Source organism: Oncorhynchus clarkii, chromosome 6, assembly GCF_045791955.1.
Source record: "Oncorhynchus clarkii lewisi isolate Uvic-CL-2024 chromosome 6, UVic_Ocla_1.0, whole genome shotgun sequence".
Classification (NCBI taxonomy): Eukaryota; Metazoa; Chordata; class Actinopteri; order Salmoniformes; family Salmonidae; genus Oncorhynchus; species Oncorhynchus clarkii.
This window is the reverse complement of record NC_092152.1, coordinates 66197574-66214976: the sequence shown is the minus strand read 5'-3', so window position 1 is coordinate 66214976 and position 17403 is coordinate 66197574. Positions and strand designations below refer to the sequence as shown.

At 44.5% G+C, this 17403-nt stretch overlaps 1 protein-coding gene across 1 annotated transcript in view; it reads left to right on the top strand.

Moving 5' to 3' along the window:
* Positions 1–17403, top strand: part of LOC139411459 (PH domain leucine-rich repeat-containing protein phosphatase 2-like) — a 52324-nt gene that overhangs the window by 12752 nt on the left and 22169 nt on the right. The window contains exons 4-6 of the mRNA XM_071157861.1: positions 11112–11302; positions 11745–11870; positions 16924–17078. Of these exons, the coding sequence (XP_071013962.1) occupies positions 11112–11302; positions 11745–11870; positions 16924–17078 (472 nt within the window). The remainder of the gene's footprint in view (positions 1–11111; positions 11303–11744; positions 11871–16923; positions 17079–17403) is intronic.

Genomic DNA, 17403 nt, shown 5'->3' with positions numbered 1-17403 from the left:
CGGCCCGCCACAAGGACTCTCTAGAGTGCGATTGGTCAAGGACATCCAGCCAGCCAAACCCTCCCCGAGCCGGACGACGCTGGGCAATTGTGCACTACCTCATGGGTCTCCCCGGATCGAACTCGGGGCTGTAGTGACGCCTCTAGCTCTGCGATGCAGTGCCTAAGACCACTACGCCACCCAGTGAAAGTATAGTTAACTTGAAAATTCAGCAGGCTATCATATGAAATAGACTTTTAGAAGTGCTGTCTTTATTTTATTACGGTTATTATCAATGCACAAGCACCTTTTCCCTCCAATTATAAAATAGTTGTATTGGGTCATACAAAAGCTTTACTGTGCGTGAAGTTTCATATGCATTTGTCATTACGAAATGTGTAATGTGATCGGTATTTTAGCATGACTATTTTTTTAACACACAACACATTTGATTAATAAAATATTTAATCAGTTTGTCTTCAAATGAACTGGAATGATGACTCAATCTTTGCGAGAGGGCAGGAATCTGCTTTCATTGGTCCTCAACTTATGGCTCAGACACTCAGGATCAATGTAGTCAGGAGATAGCCTGCCCGGAGAAGGTTAGAGCTGAAGGATTTGTTGCCATAGAAATTCACCTGGGTAAAAGGTGAGCCATGTTTGTGGTACCAGTTATCCCAAGTTACTCGAGTTGACCAAAGATACCTTGCTAAGTCCTCAAACTGGGTTTGTAGTATAGGGCTGAGGTGACCTCTGTTTAATGTTTCCATTGTTTGAACCGGGTTGTATTGTGGTTTGGGTTGCTACTACAACAGTTTAATCCCACATCCTCAAGATGAGGGCCCATAAGTGGCTGCCTTCTCCCCTGGGAAGGGGTTTTAAGTTCAGGCCTGTGAGTGATGTGTGTCAGACGCGACCCTGGGCGTGGGTAACCTTCATTACTCTGAGGCCAGGACGCAGCCCAAACAGCCATACATCAGGGCTGCGTGGTCCCAGACTGACCAACCTTCTTCCCTGGGCCTGGTGCAGGTTAGCGTTGTTTGCAATTAATCTTGTTCTTTAGGCAACTCTGCAGTGGTCACTAGCTGGCACAGCCAAAAAGTAATAAAATCAGATTTTAAATTAAATAAATGACATTTTGGGGCAGCAGGTAGCCTAGTGGTTAGTATTGGGCCAGTAACCGAAAGGTTGCTAGATCGAATCTCTAAGCTGACAAGGTAAAAATCTGTCGTTCTACCCCTGAACAAGGCAGTTAACCCACTGTTCCTAGGCAATCATTGTAAATAAGAATTTGTTCTTAACTGACTTGCCTAGTTAATGTTTTATTAAGCTTTATTTAAGAACAAAAATCAAATTTTTGTTTCATGAATTTTTCAATATAGCCAATTTTGACTATGCAGCTGGCCAAACTAAGGGGAAATTGCTCAGTTTAGCCCCCAGGACAAGACTCATGACAATAAACGTCAACCTGCGGGCCTGGCTGGCAGCGTCACTGCTCTGTCACAGCCCCAACAGTAACTATCCCTGAGTCACTGTGATGTTTGGCACCAGATACAGGATGGATGTGGCTGGTTCATTTTAACACCCTGGGAGATGTATTTACAATGGTGCGATGTGTCCATATCATTGAGTCAGTCTCTCTCTCTCACACTCCTCCCTCTTTGTGATTATGTGTGGTAGTGGCAGGTCTAATGATCCTCTTATCAGTCCTGATAGGCTTTGCTGTAAGGGGAAGAGGAGCGAAGACCTGATGTTCTGTGATGTCTCCTATTAATAACCAGGCTGAGACTGGCTGGGCCTAGCACTGTATTGCTGAGTCAGTGTCACTGGCTGGGGCTGTGGCCGCGCCCATGCTGTGGTGAGAGACAGTGAGAATGAAAGAGCGAGAGAACGAAAACTAGAGGGAACTAGAGCGAGAGGGGAAGAAAGCGTGACCACAATCTCTGGCTGGCAAAGCCTTCTCACACCCTGTCACGCACACGCAGTGAAAGAGCCCCTCCCTCCCCATCCACTGACTGCACGTGCTCAGGCATTCACCACACAGCCTCGCGATACCTCTCAGAGAAATCCTTCTGAACATACTCAGGCTGTTTCAGTGCATGTACTGTCACTATGTACTAAAATAGACTAAAACTACAGTTAGTGGATGTGTATTTTGTATTGAGAATAAAGCATGCCCCTCTTGTCTGTCTGGTTGGTTCTCAGTGCTGTCACTCTGTCTTGCTGTCGGCTCTCCAGCGCGTTGCAGGCCTCATTCTCAGTCACAGTGCATAGGCTACAGTAGGAACAGAACAGCGCTGGTCTCTCCCCTGCTCGGCCCAATCCTGTGAGAGCTGGCTGTGCTGTGCTGTGGTGTTATTGAGCAGAGCAGAGCAGAGCAGACCTGTGGCCCGGAGGTTGGCCAAGCCCTGGGAGAGATCTCCCTCACCTTTTATTAGCTGCTTGTGGGAAAACACAGGGAACACTGGCACCCTGGCAACCTATCTAGGGTGGCTGGATTGGATCAGATGAGGACTCATACAGAACTATGGTAAAATGTCTCCACTCTCAACCCATACAGTCATGGGGTAACAAGTCTTTCCACCCACACATCTAAGGGGTTGTTAAAGAACTCTCCACCCACACAGTGGTGATGAAATAGATGGGCTGTGTTAACAGCCCTGTGCTGTACATAGCTCTTTCTCAGGTGCCTGGCAGCTGTTGTCAGGGGTAACCTAACCTCCTGATTGAGCTGATGAGGGGATCTCTGCTGCAGCTGTAAACCGTACAGCCATCATAGGAAGGGTTTGTCAGTATGTTCACACTTAATGATGTCTTTGTAAACCCTTTCTAAGGCCTACGTAAAGGCTTCACAAATCAGTCGTTATAAGCATATGCCATTCTATATAGAGGGTGGAATAAGGGTGATCAGTTGACACATGACAAAGCACTTCTTATCACCCTTAAATAGTTCACCTTTATACGTAATAAAGTGTGTTGCTGTTAAGGTGTGACCATGAATCCTGCATTCACTGTGCTGTATGTTGGTGCACATGCCTGTGCAAGGGCTGCGCTGTGCACACCTTTCTAAAATGTGTTTGTATTCACACTGCAGAGGTGTTGAAGGGTTTTGCTAAGCGCAGGTTTATGACTTCCTTCTCTCTTTCCATGTCCGAGAGGTGTTGATAAGGGAACATTGTGTGAGTTCTTAAAATACACACGGCTCTATTTGTACAGGAATCTAATCTCCGAACCCCCCCGAACCACAGCCCTGTTGCCCACTCACAACAGCCTGCTGTGGCACTCCAATGAGATGAAAACAAACATGGAGGGGGGAGTAAACATGAATAAATGCTGACTTAATAAAGCCCTCTATGAAAACAGCGCTCCAGAGACCTGGGGGGGACGTACAGCTGCAGCTCTGAGGGGGCATGTGAGTCCTGGCGCTGGTCCACTGGGTCTGGCTTCACCTCGGCCGGTCTGGACCTGGTTCTGCTCTGGAGTTCATATCCAGCCTGGGAGCCTTAGTGTCTCAGCAGAGGGGAGTTAATCATATGAGGGCTGACCCAAGTTTAGTCAACTAATGAGTTATTGATCTGCCAGGATCTTATCAGAAAATACCAATGAAAACTAAGTAAACAGCGTGGAGGCCCTAAGCTGAGCTGACAGGGGCCAGAGAAAACCGTAGGGGGTCCAGCAGCCAGGCCATAGAGCCCACTGGGCTGCTGCTCACACAGGGGTCTGCTGGGTCCCTATTACAGACTGACCCATCTGTAATTGTCAGTGCCTGGAGGGACAGGTCAGCAGAGAGCAGACGGAGCGGGATTACAGTACACTACTTCCTGGTGTCACTAACTGATGAACTGAATAATAGGGAGGGAGAGGAGGAGGGGGTAAGCGTGGGATGGCACGACCAGGGGGAGAGGAATAGTGCTCCTACTCATGAGACATGAGCACTTTTCATTTCATTTGATTTCCCTAGTATGGAAGCAAGCTTAAGGACTTTATGAATTGCATTTCTCACAGTAAGAATAGGTCACGGAGGGGGCCTGTGCGGCTCTGATTTGATGTTATTGCCAAAAATTACCTGCTGTTCTGATCCTGGGCTGCAATAAGCCTGTGTTTCTGCCTCCACTGGCCCCCCACTGCAAACGAACCTAATCTATGCAATATTCTTCTAGTTCTCCCTGTTGGAGACAGAACATCAAGGCAGTTGTTCAGTCTGGATGGACGGACGGGGCTGTCTGGAGTCATGTCTGGCTGACAGCTGAAACGTGGTCTGGTTTGGGGGATTCTCAGTAGAGGTCGACCGATTTAATGATTTTTCAACGCCGATACCAATTTATTGGAGGACCAAAAAAGCCGATACCGATTTTAAATCTGACTGTTTATTTGGAATAATGACAATAACAACAATACTGAATGAACACTTATTTTAATTTAATATATCAATTTAGCCTCAAGTAAATAATGAAACATGTTCAATTTGGTTTAAATAATGCAAAAACAAAGTTTTGGAGAAGAAAGTAAAAGCTTTCTTATATAGCACATATTGCACTAACGTTTCAGTTCCTTGCTCAGAACATGAGAACATATGAAAGCTGGTGGTTCCTTTTAACATGAGTCTTCAATATTCCCAGGTAAGAAGTTTTAGGTTGTAGTTATTATAGGAATTATAGGACTATTTCCCTCTACCATTTGTATTTCATTAACCTTTGATTATTGGATGTTCTTATAGGCACTTTAGTATTGCCTGTGTAACAGTATAGCTTCCGTCCCTCTCCTCGCTCCTCCCTGGGCTCGAACCAGCAACACAACGACAACAGCCACCATCAAAGCAGCGTTACCCATGCAGAGCAAGGGGAACAACTACTAGAAGGCTCAGAGCGAGTGACGTTTGAACTGCTACTAGCGTGCGCTAACTAGCTAGCCATTTCACTTTGGTTACACCAGCCTCATCTCGGGAGTTGATAGGCTTGAAGTCATAAACAGCACAATGCTTGAAGCACAACGAAGAGCTGCTGGCAAAACGCACAAAAGTGCTGTTTGAATGAATGTTTACGCTTCTGCCTACCACCGCTCAGTCAGATTTGATTTGTTTGAATGAATGCTTACGAGCCTGCTGCTACCTACCACCGCTCAGTCAGATGCTTGTATGCTCAGTCAGATTATATGCAACGCAGGACACGCTAGATAAACTAGTAATATCATCAAACGTGTAGTTAACTAGTGATTATAATTGATAGTTTTTTACAAGATAAGTTTAATGCTAGCTAGCAACTTACCACATTCGCGTAACTCCTTGTGGAGTGCAACGAGAGGCAGGTGGTTGTAGCGTTGGACTACTTAACTGTAAGGCTGCAAGATTGGATCCCCCGAGCTGACAAGGTGAAAATCTGTCATTCTGCCCCTGAACGAGGCAGTTAACCTCCGTTCCTAGGCCGTCTTTGAAAATAAGAATGTGTTCTTAACTGACTTGCCTAGTTAAAGGTAAAATAAGGGTGTAAAAAAAAAAAAAACGCCAAATCGGTGTCCAGAAATACCTTTTTTCCGATTGTTATGAAAACTTGAAATCGGCCCTAATTAATCGGCCATTCCGATTAATCGGTCGACCTCTAATTCTCAGGTGCTGATACTCCATAGGGAAAGTTGATGTACAAGTGTTGGGCCTACAGAATGCATTTGGCCCATTACCACCTCCTTTGACTCTCGCTCTCTCTCTTATTCTGTGTCTCTGTATGGTAGTTTCAATGCCACAGGGGAGACAGTTTGACCTACCTCACTCCCCTGCCCATCTGGTGAATGTTGAAGAAAGACTTGACCACTGTCGCCAAGACTGCCATCAACAGGAGACAGGGACATTAGAGCTGAGGGACAGAGGGCAGGGGTGTGAGGGGGGTTCACCCAGGACATGCACTGTGATTTGTCACTGTCCCTGTGGCTTGGCAGTGACTGAGCAGCGGAAGTGGGACTATGTTTAGTGATTAGGCATGTCCTCCCGAGGACTCCCACCCTGCTGCTATTGGAACTGCTGCTTGAGTCCAGCCTGAGAGAGAGAACAGAGTTAAACAACATCTGCCGCTCTGCCAGACCTGTTCACATTTTATGACCAATGAGATTGGTCCATATCATAAATTACTGGTGTGGGAGTGGCTGACTAATGCTCAGGGGTGAAGGGGTAATTATGCACTCCCCGACATACCTGTATTTATTTGGACAATGAAGCTCAAACTTTTAATTTGGCTCTATACTGAAGCTAAAACTTAATTTGGTTCATACCACTCAAATGCTAACCTCCCCTGTAAATGGTAATGATGAGAGGTTAGCATGTCTTTGGGGTATGATCTTTGTGCCTAACTTTCTCACTCCACATTATTCCCGATTCATTCATGATTGTCCGTAATCATGGTAGCTTCCACATTAATGTAGAAGTGTTTAGAAACATATTTTGTTCTTATTTACAATAAAAGAGACTCAAATGACACACAATACATTATTTACCATTCATCTCTATTGGGAGCAACATAATCTGTAACCGAATGAAAACAAACTAAAAATGCATCCAAAAGATTGTATCGTATCTAGCGTGATGCTATCATTGTGTGCTAGGAATAAACCAAATACTAAGCTTTTGACTGACTACTTTAATTCACAAGTACATTTTTCCAAATACTTATAACACCTTCAAATGAGGGGACTAGACACATAGATTGCTTTCATTTCTAAACAGTAAAACAGATCTGTATGAAAATTCCCTCGAATAAAAGGTAACATTCTGTACTGTTACCTGAAATGAAAAGTCATTTCAAATCCAAAATGCTGGAGTATAGAGCCAAACTTAAAAGTTATAGCTTCACTATTCAAATAAATATGCAGGGGATTGTACATGGTGCAGATGTACCAGCCTGGAGCAGACTTGTGTTCCAAGGTACTCAACGTTTCCCTGGCAACTCTGACATGGTGGGAAAGCATGCGTGTTTGTTTTGGGTGCAGCAGTTTGCCGTGAATGGCTGAGACTTGTTTTCATTGTGATTGAATGAGAGAGTGATTGGCAGAAAGTGTTATTGTTGTGTTGGAAGTTGAAGTGTCAGTGTTCTCGCTATCCCGGGCACACTGCAAACATTAGTGGGGTTGTCTTTCATTAAAAATGAACGAAGAATCTTCGAGTATGTTTTTGTGACCGTTTCAGGTCTGTTGGCTGGGTGTTTGAGCTGTGCTGACTGCTGTAAATTGTTGCACATTAGAGCCTAATGCAACAGTGGGAGAAAGTTGTGTGGTAATTGTGTACCATTGGGGATGAGGCCACATCTGAGATACTGCGAATGTCATTAGCCTATATTATCAATTATAAACTGGGTAGTTTGAGCCCTGAATTCTGATTGGCTGACAGCTGTGGTATATCAGACCGCATACCATGGGTATGGCCAAACATTTATTTTTACTGCTCTAATTAAGTTGGTAACCAGTTTATAATCGCAATAAAGCCCCTCTGGGGCAGTGCGCGCTAATCCTCCGACACATTGGTGCGGCTGGCTTCCAGGTCGGATGCGCGCTGTGTTAAGAAGCAGTGCGGCTTGGTTGGGTTGTGTTTCGGAGGATGCATGGCTTTCGACCTTTGTCTCTCCCGAGCCCGTACGGGAGTTGCAGCGATGAGACAAGATAGTGTTTACTAACAATTGGATACCACGAAATTGGGGAGAAAAAGGGGGTAAAAAATAAGAAACAGCCCTTATTGGCCATATACCACCCCCTCAGGCCTTATTGCGGAAGTATGATCTTGTATTCCCCGTCATTTTGATAGCATGAGATCCATAAAGTATGTACTTGCCATCACCCTGTAGCAATGCAACAGTATAGGCTGTGGGTATTTACACACAACCATGTTAATGGGGGTGGCATTTTTCCATGGCCAGAGCAGGGAGAGCAGAGCACAGCTCAGTGTCTCTGCATTCAATTTTTTCAGCTTGATGCTGCTCTGTGCAGAGGCCTGCTCCTCAGATTTGGAGTTGAGTCCAGGGGGATGTCCAATTTAGAAACGCTTGTTGACATCTTGCATAATAGTCAGAAGATCTCGAAGTAGATTTGATTTGAAGGGCTTTTTAAGGCTACGCTTTGATTTAAAATAGCACTGTATTGTCCTTGAGCTACATTCTGCTGCCGTCTCTCAAAATGCAATCAAACCCCCAAATATTGAGTGACTTTCACATTCCTCTTATTGCTGTAGAAAACGTTAACTCTAGTTAGATGTGGCATTTTCAGTCTGGCCCTCTGGTTCCATTGTTCAGAGCGGGCTTATATCTGTAGTGTTTCTGGGGGTTGTTCCAGCTTGGGTCATCACTGTGCGCTAGCTACAAACACTATCAACCATTCCCTCTCACAACCCACTGCACCAGAGTCAACACTATTTATAATAATGAGGCAGTGTTTTTCCTGTGTGTGATGTTGGAGGTGAGAATGCTCAGTGGGACTCTGAGTCAGTAGTCTGAGATTGTATTGGCGTGCTGTGTTCTTGCATCATTTCACGGAGAGGTGGAAAGAACAGGGAGGTGATTATTAGGTGTTTAATTCAGTTGGAAGGCGAGATATGAAAGTGAGAAAGAGATTTGTGGGGAGGGGGCTGGTAACCAGCAGTTCATTGGGGGATAGAATGGGATGAGTGTGTGGTTGAGGGAGGAATGTGGCTGTTTGTGGTGTATTTGCTGTGGGGCCAGTGGGAGAGAGCGTCCTGTCTGCCCGTGTCTTCCTGGCTGTATGTGGAGCCCCTACAGGCTACAAGTCTGTCTTTGACAGGTCAGCCTCCTTCAACCTCACTGACACAGACACATGGAGGACAGGGCAATGATGCAGCTCTCCCCCCTCTCTCTCTATCCCTCTTTCCCTATCGATTGCTCTTCCCCTCTCCCTCTCCTTCTAAGGCTGGCTGCCCTTGGCCCCTTGGGCCTTTGTGCTGGAAGTGAGGTACGCCTTTGTGCTGGAAGTGAGGTACTCTGGTCCTCTTCTCTGACAGAGAGGAAGCCTGGGGATCAGAAACCTCTATTGATCCCCAGCCAGCACCAGCGGCCCAGTTTTGCTGTCAAATGCCCTTGTCTTGTTCATTATGGGTTTTCCAGACAGCACAAAGTCAAGCAGCCTGACTTCATTTTGATCCCTGGCCGCCACTCCTTAGACGTGAAAGAGAAGAAAAGGGCAGAGAGAGCGAGGACATGTCTGCCTGCCTCTGGGAGTTGGAGACAAGGAGGTGGTATTAAGAAAAACGCAGACCTTGTTATTTCAAGGGAAATTGACAACAGAGGAGAAAAAAAAGCTGTTCTGTGCCCTTTGTGCTTATTTGACCGGCCTTTAACCTGAGTGTACTTGATGCCTGGCGGAGCAGAGGGAGGGAGGCCAGCTGTTTGTGTCCTTCAGAAGCAGCATACTCAGGCTGCAACACTAGCCTCACCTCCCTGCTACATAGTTAGATTGAACAAGGGTTTTAATGTGACAAAAGCCTGACTCATTCATCAACCTGACTGATGCATCAGGGTTAGAGCATCTCTGAGAACAATTGCAAAGTCGTGTGTGTGTGTTAATGAAAAGGGGAGACTGATCAAACGCTAGGGACACCTCGAGTTGGGCCACTGAATGCTCACCTGTATCACCTGGTGTTTTGATCAACCTTGTCAGCAGCCTAGACATGCAGAGCCCCGTGATCTCTGATCAGATGTTAGAGGGAGTGACACTCACACTGTTGATATCTACCATGGATGAGCCATAGATTTTAAAGCCTTCAAACTATCTTTAGATTCCATCCATCGAATAAATTGGTTTTAATACGTTATTACAGTGTGTCATAGCAGATGTTAAGCATGCTCTAGAGATATCAGCTCTCTATGTGGAGGATAATGAGACTATAAGCTGGGTTGATCTGCTGACATAAGAACACTTCCAGGAAGAGATGTCCTATTCATTGACTAATGCATAGGTGACATCATCGTGAACTGTTGATATCAGTGTGACTTCATGTTCTGGCAGCGTCTAGCCCTCTCCTTGTCTTTGTCTCTTGATCACACTACCCCTTTTGAGAACATATGGTATTAATTAACGTAATGTAAAGATTGTGTACAGGGTGTGGGTGGGATGTATGTGCACTGTGTACGTACAGTATGTGTGTGATACGGTGTATTCAGAAAGTATTCAGACCCCTCGACATTTTCCACATTTTGTTACGTTACAGCCTTGTTCTAAAATCGATTGAATTGTTTTCCCCCCCTCATCAATCTGCACACAATACCCAATAATGACAAAGCAAGAACACGTTTTTAGACATTTTTGCAAATGCTCATGGGGAGTGTCAGAAATGTTCAAGCGGGTTCAAGTCTGGGTTCTGGCTGGGCCAGAAGGACATTCAGGGACTTGTGCAGAAGCCACTTCTGCCTTTTCTTGGCTGTGTGCTTAGGGTCTTGTCCTGTTGGAAGGTGAACCTTCGCCCCAGTCTGAGGTCCTGGGCACTCTGGTGCAGGTTTTCTTTAAGGATCTCCCTGACCAAGGCCCTTCTCCCTTGGTGGCTCAGTTTGGCTGAGCAGCCTGCTCTAGGAAGAGTATTTTGTGGTTCCAAACTTCCATTTAAGAATGATGGAGGCCACTGTGTTCTTGGGCACATTCAATGCAGCAGTAATGTTTTGGTACCCTTCCCCCTCGACACAACCCTGTCTCGGAGTTCTATCTACAATTCCTTCTATCTCGTGTTTTTTGCTCTGACATGCACTGTCAACTGTGGGACCTTATATAGACAGGTGTGTGTGCCTTTCCAAATCATGTCCAGTCAATTGAATTTATCACAGGTGGACTCCAATACAGCTGTAGAAACATCTCAATGATGATCAATGAAAACAGGATGCACCTGAGCCCAATTTCGAGTCTCATAGCAAAGGGTCTGAAAACTTATGTAAATAAGGTATTTCTGTTTTTTTCTTTTGAATACATTTGCAAAAATGTCTAAACCTGTTTTAATTTTGTCATTATGGGGTATTGTGTGTAGATTGATGAGGAAGACAATTTTATACATTTTAGAATAAGGCTGTAACGTAACAAAATGTGGGAAAAGTCTAGGTCTGAATACTTTCTGAATGAAGTGTATGTGACCATGTTCTCTAACTAACCCCTCTCCTCCCCAGAGTGTCCAGTGAACGCGGACCAGCAGGAGCGAACCCTGCTGACGGGCGTGTTCAGCGTCAGGAAGGGGAAGACCCAGCTGCACAAGTGGGCAGAGCGCCAGGTCCTCCTGTGTGGCACCTGTCTGATTGTGGCCTCCGTCAAAGACAGCCTGACGGGGAAGATGCACATCCTGCCCCTGGTGGGGGGAAAGGTGAGGGGTTAGAGGTCAGGTGTTGGAGAGATGTTGTTTTCCAAACCCACACATTCCCCAGGGTTCAAAGAGAGACAGAGACGACAGCAGATCACAGATACAACAACACAGCTGGGACTGACAGACGGACATAGGGGATGCACTGTACAGCACAATGAGAATGGCTTAAATACACACTGTGCTTACACAGACAGCTCAATTCTGATCTTTTGCCCAATTATTGGCAAAAGAGCTGATTTGATTGGTCAAACAATCAATTTGTTTAAAAAAGATCAGAACTGTGCTGCCTGTGTAAATGCAGCCATAGACATGCACATTTAAGCACATGTGTCTCTGCCTTATATGGATGGAGCCAGTAGGCACCATAATGCCTTATAGTAGTTTCTTGGGAACATCAGTGTCTGTGTCTGTCCTCCTCAACATCTCTGTTCTGTACGTTCAGGTGGAGGAGGTGAAGAGGAGACAGCACTGTCTGATGTTCAGCTCAGCCGGACCTCAGGCCCAGACATACTTTGTTAACTTCGACACACTGGCAGACTATCAGAGGTGGCATCGGCAGGCTTCAAAAGTAAGTGTGTTTACCTGTCAGAGTTGATATGTAGGACAATCTGTGTGCCAAAGCTTTGTGTATGTTTTCTCTGATCAATTATGCAAGGTCTCTGTCAGGAAACACAGTGAGGGGTGGTCCTGGTTGGTTCATCTGGGCTGGGAATCAGTGTACAGTATGCTGAGAGGGCAGAGTTACACAGTGCCCACTACCTGGTCTATCATCCAATCATAGTCCTGCTGTGGAACACAGGTGACCTCGGTGATTGGCTCTGCAGCGACAGAGAACCAGCAGTGTCTGGCTTTGATTAAACAACTCGCTAGGAGGGTGCATGGGTCATTGATTGTGTATGTGTGTACTGCGTGTCTGTGTGTACTGTCTGTGCTTGAACATGGGTCTCAGTATAACTATATGAAGTTAGTATCCTCAGCCCCTTTCTCTGTTCCTCTTGGCTGCTCTGCTCCTCTTGTTGTGCCTCTAATTTCTGAATTAATGGCCATTGTATCCCAGCCCCTTACTGGGCCCTAACGAGCTCTGTGAATGCCTCCATCCAGGCAGAGCAGGCACACAATGAGCCGTGGAGAAAAAAAGGCAACTGAAAATGAAAATCCAATTAATAGTAGATCCATGCTAAGTCAAGGAGCTTTCTCTCCCTCTCTCTCTCTCCTACCTACCTACCACTGTGGGGCGGATCACTGAGCTGGAGTGGCCCTGTTACTACGGGAGCAGTTTAGGAGAGTTAGACATCAGAGGTTCCTATGGCGACATGATTGCCTGGAGATGAAGACAGAGAGAGGGGAGGGCAGGCTGAAGAAGAGAGGGAGAAATAGAGAGAGATGTAGGAGTGAGAGAGAAGACGGGTATGGAGAAGCAGAGAGGGGTGGTGCTTCAGATGGAGGGGAGAATTGAGATCGAGAGAACTGAAGGGGCAGAAAGAGATGAGAGGAGAAGAATTAGAGGAAGGGTGGATGAGATGGTGGATTTGGGGCAATCCTCATGCCAGGCTTGGACACAATCAAACTCTTGTTTTAGTGTTTGTGTGCGTTTCTGAATCGGGGAGGGGGTTGTTATGGTGTTTGCTGTGTGATGGGGGCTGTGCTGGCTGGCTAATGGCTCCTTGCTCTGACAGTGGCCTGTAGGTGAGCCTGGTGAGTGGCCTTGTGGCATGCCCAGTTCCTCCCAGACAGAAAGGCTTGGAGGCTGTCTGAATGCATACAGGGAGGAGGGGTCATCTTCCACAGCCACACACACTGGGCATCAATGGCTCCCACTGCTGCCTAGCTAGCCTCTACCCCACAGGCTGCTCTACTCTCTCAGGCCAGTCAACATGCAGGTCACTTCCCCAGCCTTTCTCTCTGTCTATTTCAATTTCTATTCTCTCTCATTTCTACAAATCTCTTTCTCTCTCTTCTCTCAACTCTGTCTTCATCTGTCTCTCTCTGACCAGCGCTCAATGGTCTTTTTAAAAGCTAGATGATGAGTACTCTAAGATTTTGTGTTTGTTTATCCCTAAAAGCAATGATGTGACGACATGCTCTGCTGAGCAACCAATCTATTTTCTGGGGTGTTGCACAGTATGCAGTCCTGTGGTGGATTGAAGCGAGCATGTTTTCAGACTGAGAAATGTATTAAGCTACAACCCCCAGACAGACAGTGTCCTCCCTGTGCTGACAACTATACAGTCTATCTTTTCAGAGCTGAAGGAAATGCTGTTCAGCTGCATTCTGCACATGTAGATAAGTGAGCAATGACTGTATGAGCACAGCCAATGAAACGCAGTGTCGGGACAGGGAGTGCTGAACAATGCAAAAAATCTAGACTGAAATCCGATATAGTCAGTCGGGGGTGAAAGTAAGCCAGAGTGGAGTCCTGGCAAAATAAATAGGAAGGGTACACCGTACCAGTAAAACATGAGCCTGTCATAATAATTAATAATTAATTAAAACTGTAGGCTATTACACTATTTATCATTAGTCATGTGAAAGATTTGCGAATAGACTTGAAGAGGTGTGGAATAGTGCTGTTTGGTTCGACGATAGCACTGAAATGTTGCCAAGGCAGAGATGAGTGGCCAAGACCGAGACGCGCACGGACAGAGTGGACACATCAATTCAGGTTACAAGACTTGTAGGCCTAATGAAGGACAAATACTTTAGTGTTTTATAACTGATGTCTCTTGGCATTTATCAAATGGCGGGTGCACAGTACACTGTATGGATGCCAGAATATTTGGAATAGTAACAGAAGTCTGGACACTGAATGTAGGCTTCATATGTAGACTACTATAATGTGTGTGTGTGTGTGTGTGTGTGTGTGTGTGTGTGTGTGTGTGTGTATACACACATTTACATATATACATTTACATATATATGTGTAATAATGACAATTACAACAATACTGAATGAACACTTTTATTTTAACTTAATATATTACATTAATAAAATCTACTTAGTCTCAAATAATAAAATATGCTCAATTTGGTTTAAGTAATGCAAAAACACAGTGTTGGAGAAGAAAGTAAAAGCGCAATATGTTCCATGTAAAAAAGCTAACGTTTTGGTTCCTTGCTCAGAACACGAGAACATATGAAAGCTGGTGGTTCAATATTCCCAGTTAAGAAGTTTTAGGTTGTAGTTATTATAGGAATTATGCATTGACTATTTCTCTCTATACCATTTGTATTTCATATACCTTTGACTATTGGATGTTCTTATAGGCACTTTAGTATTGCCTGCCTAATCTCAGGAGTTGATAGGCTTGAATCAATGATTGCTAAGAGCTGAAGGCAAAACGCAGTAAAGTTTGAGCCTGCTGCCGCCAACCACCGGTCAGTCAGACTGCTCTATCAAATATCAAATCAGATACTTAATTATAATATAATAAACACAGATATATGAGCCTTTGGTCATTAATATGGTCAATTCCGGAAACGATCATTTTGAAAACAAAACGTTTATTCTTTCAGTGAAATACAGAACCATTCCGTATTTTATCGAACGGGTGGCAACCCTAAGTTTAAATATTGCTGTTATATTGCACAACCAATGTTATGTCATAATTATGTGGAATTCTGGCAAATTAGTTTGCAACAAGCCAGGTGGCCCAAAAGGTTGCATATACCCTGACTGAGCGTGCAATGAACGCAAGAGAAGTGACACAATTTCCTTAAGAAATTAATGTTAGCTGGCAATATTAACTAACTTAATATTTGGGTTAAAAAAAAATACTTCCGTGTATTGATTTTAAGAAAGGCATTGATGTTTATGGTTAGGTACATTCGTGCAACGATTGTGCTTCTTTCGCGAATGCACTTAAATCATCCCCGTTTGGCGAAGTAGGCTGTGATTCGACGATAAATTAACAGGCACCGCATTGATTATATGCACCGCAGGACAAGTTAGTTAACTACACGTGATGATATTACTAGGTTAACTAGTGATTATGTGAAGATTTGATTTTTCTTTTGTTGTTATAAGATAAGTTTAATGCTAGCTAGCAACTTACCATGGCTTGTTGCTGCACTCGCGTAACAGGTGGTCATCCTGCCACGCAGTTTCCTCGTAGAATGCAATGTAATCGGCCATAATCGGCGTCCAAAAATGCAGATTACCGATTGTTATGAAAACTTGAAATCGGCCCTAATTATTTGCCCATGTCGATTAATTGGTCGACCTCTAGCATTTAGAGACCATGCTGTGTAGCCTAAAAGTGCCATTTCTATCAGCGACGTAAAAGCTGAAAGTATTCAATATTCAACCATACAAAATATCCATCAAAGACTCATTGAAATACTCTCAGAAACATGTTGGATCCTTTGACAGCTTTTCAATTATTTTCAAAGATTTTGTTGATGATCTGATGATCCTGCAGGTGAAGAAGCCAGATGTGGAGGTCCTGAGCTGGCATGGTTACACGTGGTCTGCAGTTGAGGCCAGTAGGATGTACTGCCAAATTCTCTGAAATGATGGTGGAAGCGGCTTATAGTAGAGAAATTAACATTCAATTCTCTGGTGGACTTTCCTGCAATTGCACGCTCCCTCAAAACTTGAGACATCTATGCCATTGTGTTGTGACACAACTGCACATTTTAGAGTTGCCTTTTATTGTCCCTAGCACAAGGCGCACCTGTGTAATGATTATGCTGTCCAATCAGCTTCTTGATATGCCACACCTGTCAGTTGGATGCATTATCTTGACACAGAATAAAATGCTCACTAACAGGGATGTAAACAAATTTGTGCATAAAATTTGAGAGATACGCTATTTGTGCGAATGGAATATTTCTGGGATCTTTTATTTTGACTTATGAAACATGGGACCAACACTTGTTGCGTATATATTTCTGTTCAGTGTAGATTGTTGATGATTTATGACATCATTCTGGTGAGCAAGTCTTTATTTAGTCTTCTAGACAAGCATCACGTAATGACGAGAAGCTGCATGTATCTAATTATAGACACCGTGGCTTACAAGTAGCCGACCAAATGTAGGAAATTATAAGCAGAAAAATATCTAAATTGAGGCTTGAATAGTTTTATTTCCACACCCCCTTTCAAAAAATGATTACACCATCCATATATATATATATATCACACATAGAAGGTCCATTCCGGGAAGAAATTAAATCTACTTTCACCTCTGGATATACACAGCACTCACTGTGAGGATCATGATTAAGTACCACACACCTCTGTGGAGTTCATGCTGCCAACTCTACTAGACCACAACACTAGAGCTGTGTGAACATCCTGTTTTGTTATGGACTCACAACATGACCTTATCAGTATTCCTTTGTTTATAATGCTCCATAAATCATTCTGTAATGCTGAAGACAGAATCATACACTAACTTCCCTTCTGTGATTGAATCATTATTGAACCGACTCAACCTTTTTTAAATTAAAGTTGCCCGTTACTCTGTGTGTTTTTGTGTGCAAACCTCATTTGCTCCATGCAGGTGGTTTCTGGTCAACCTGATTTATGACCATGCTGGTCAAAACCTTGTTCTATTATCAAAAAGCTTCAATTAAAAAAACTATTTGGGAGCAGTAAACAGACATGTCCTGTGTTTGCAGGTGGTTTCTCAGACCATCAGCCTGGTGGATCTGTCATGCTACAGTCTGGAGGAGGTGCCAGAGTACCTGTTCTACAGCCAGGACCTCACCCATCTCAACCTCCGACACAACTTCATGTCCCTGCAGGGCCCCGGAGGACTGCTCAACCTCCCCAGGTAAATACACTCAGTACCCAGCCACTGACACACCTTACTCAGGAAAACCCTACCTAATACTAAGTCCAAACATGCCACGCAAAACCTGTAGCCCAATACCAATCCTGCCAAATCTACCAACTCAACCTGCCCAGTAACACCCTTACCGCAATACTAAATCCTAATCTGTCGGCAGATCAACTTGTCCTCACTGTTACAGTGCAATGTCTGGTAGTGTTACAACACAGTCTGACCGTTTTACCCAAATGCATTATGTAAGCATGTCATATGATGTTCTACAAGTACGTACGTTGTTTATCACAGATCTTGTTTTATGGTCTAGTCG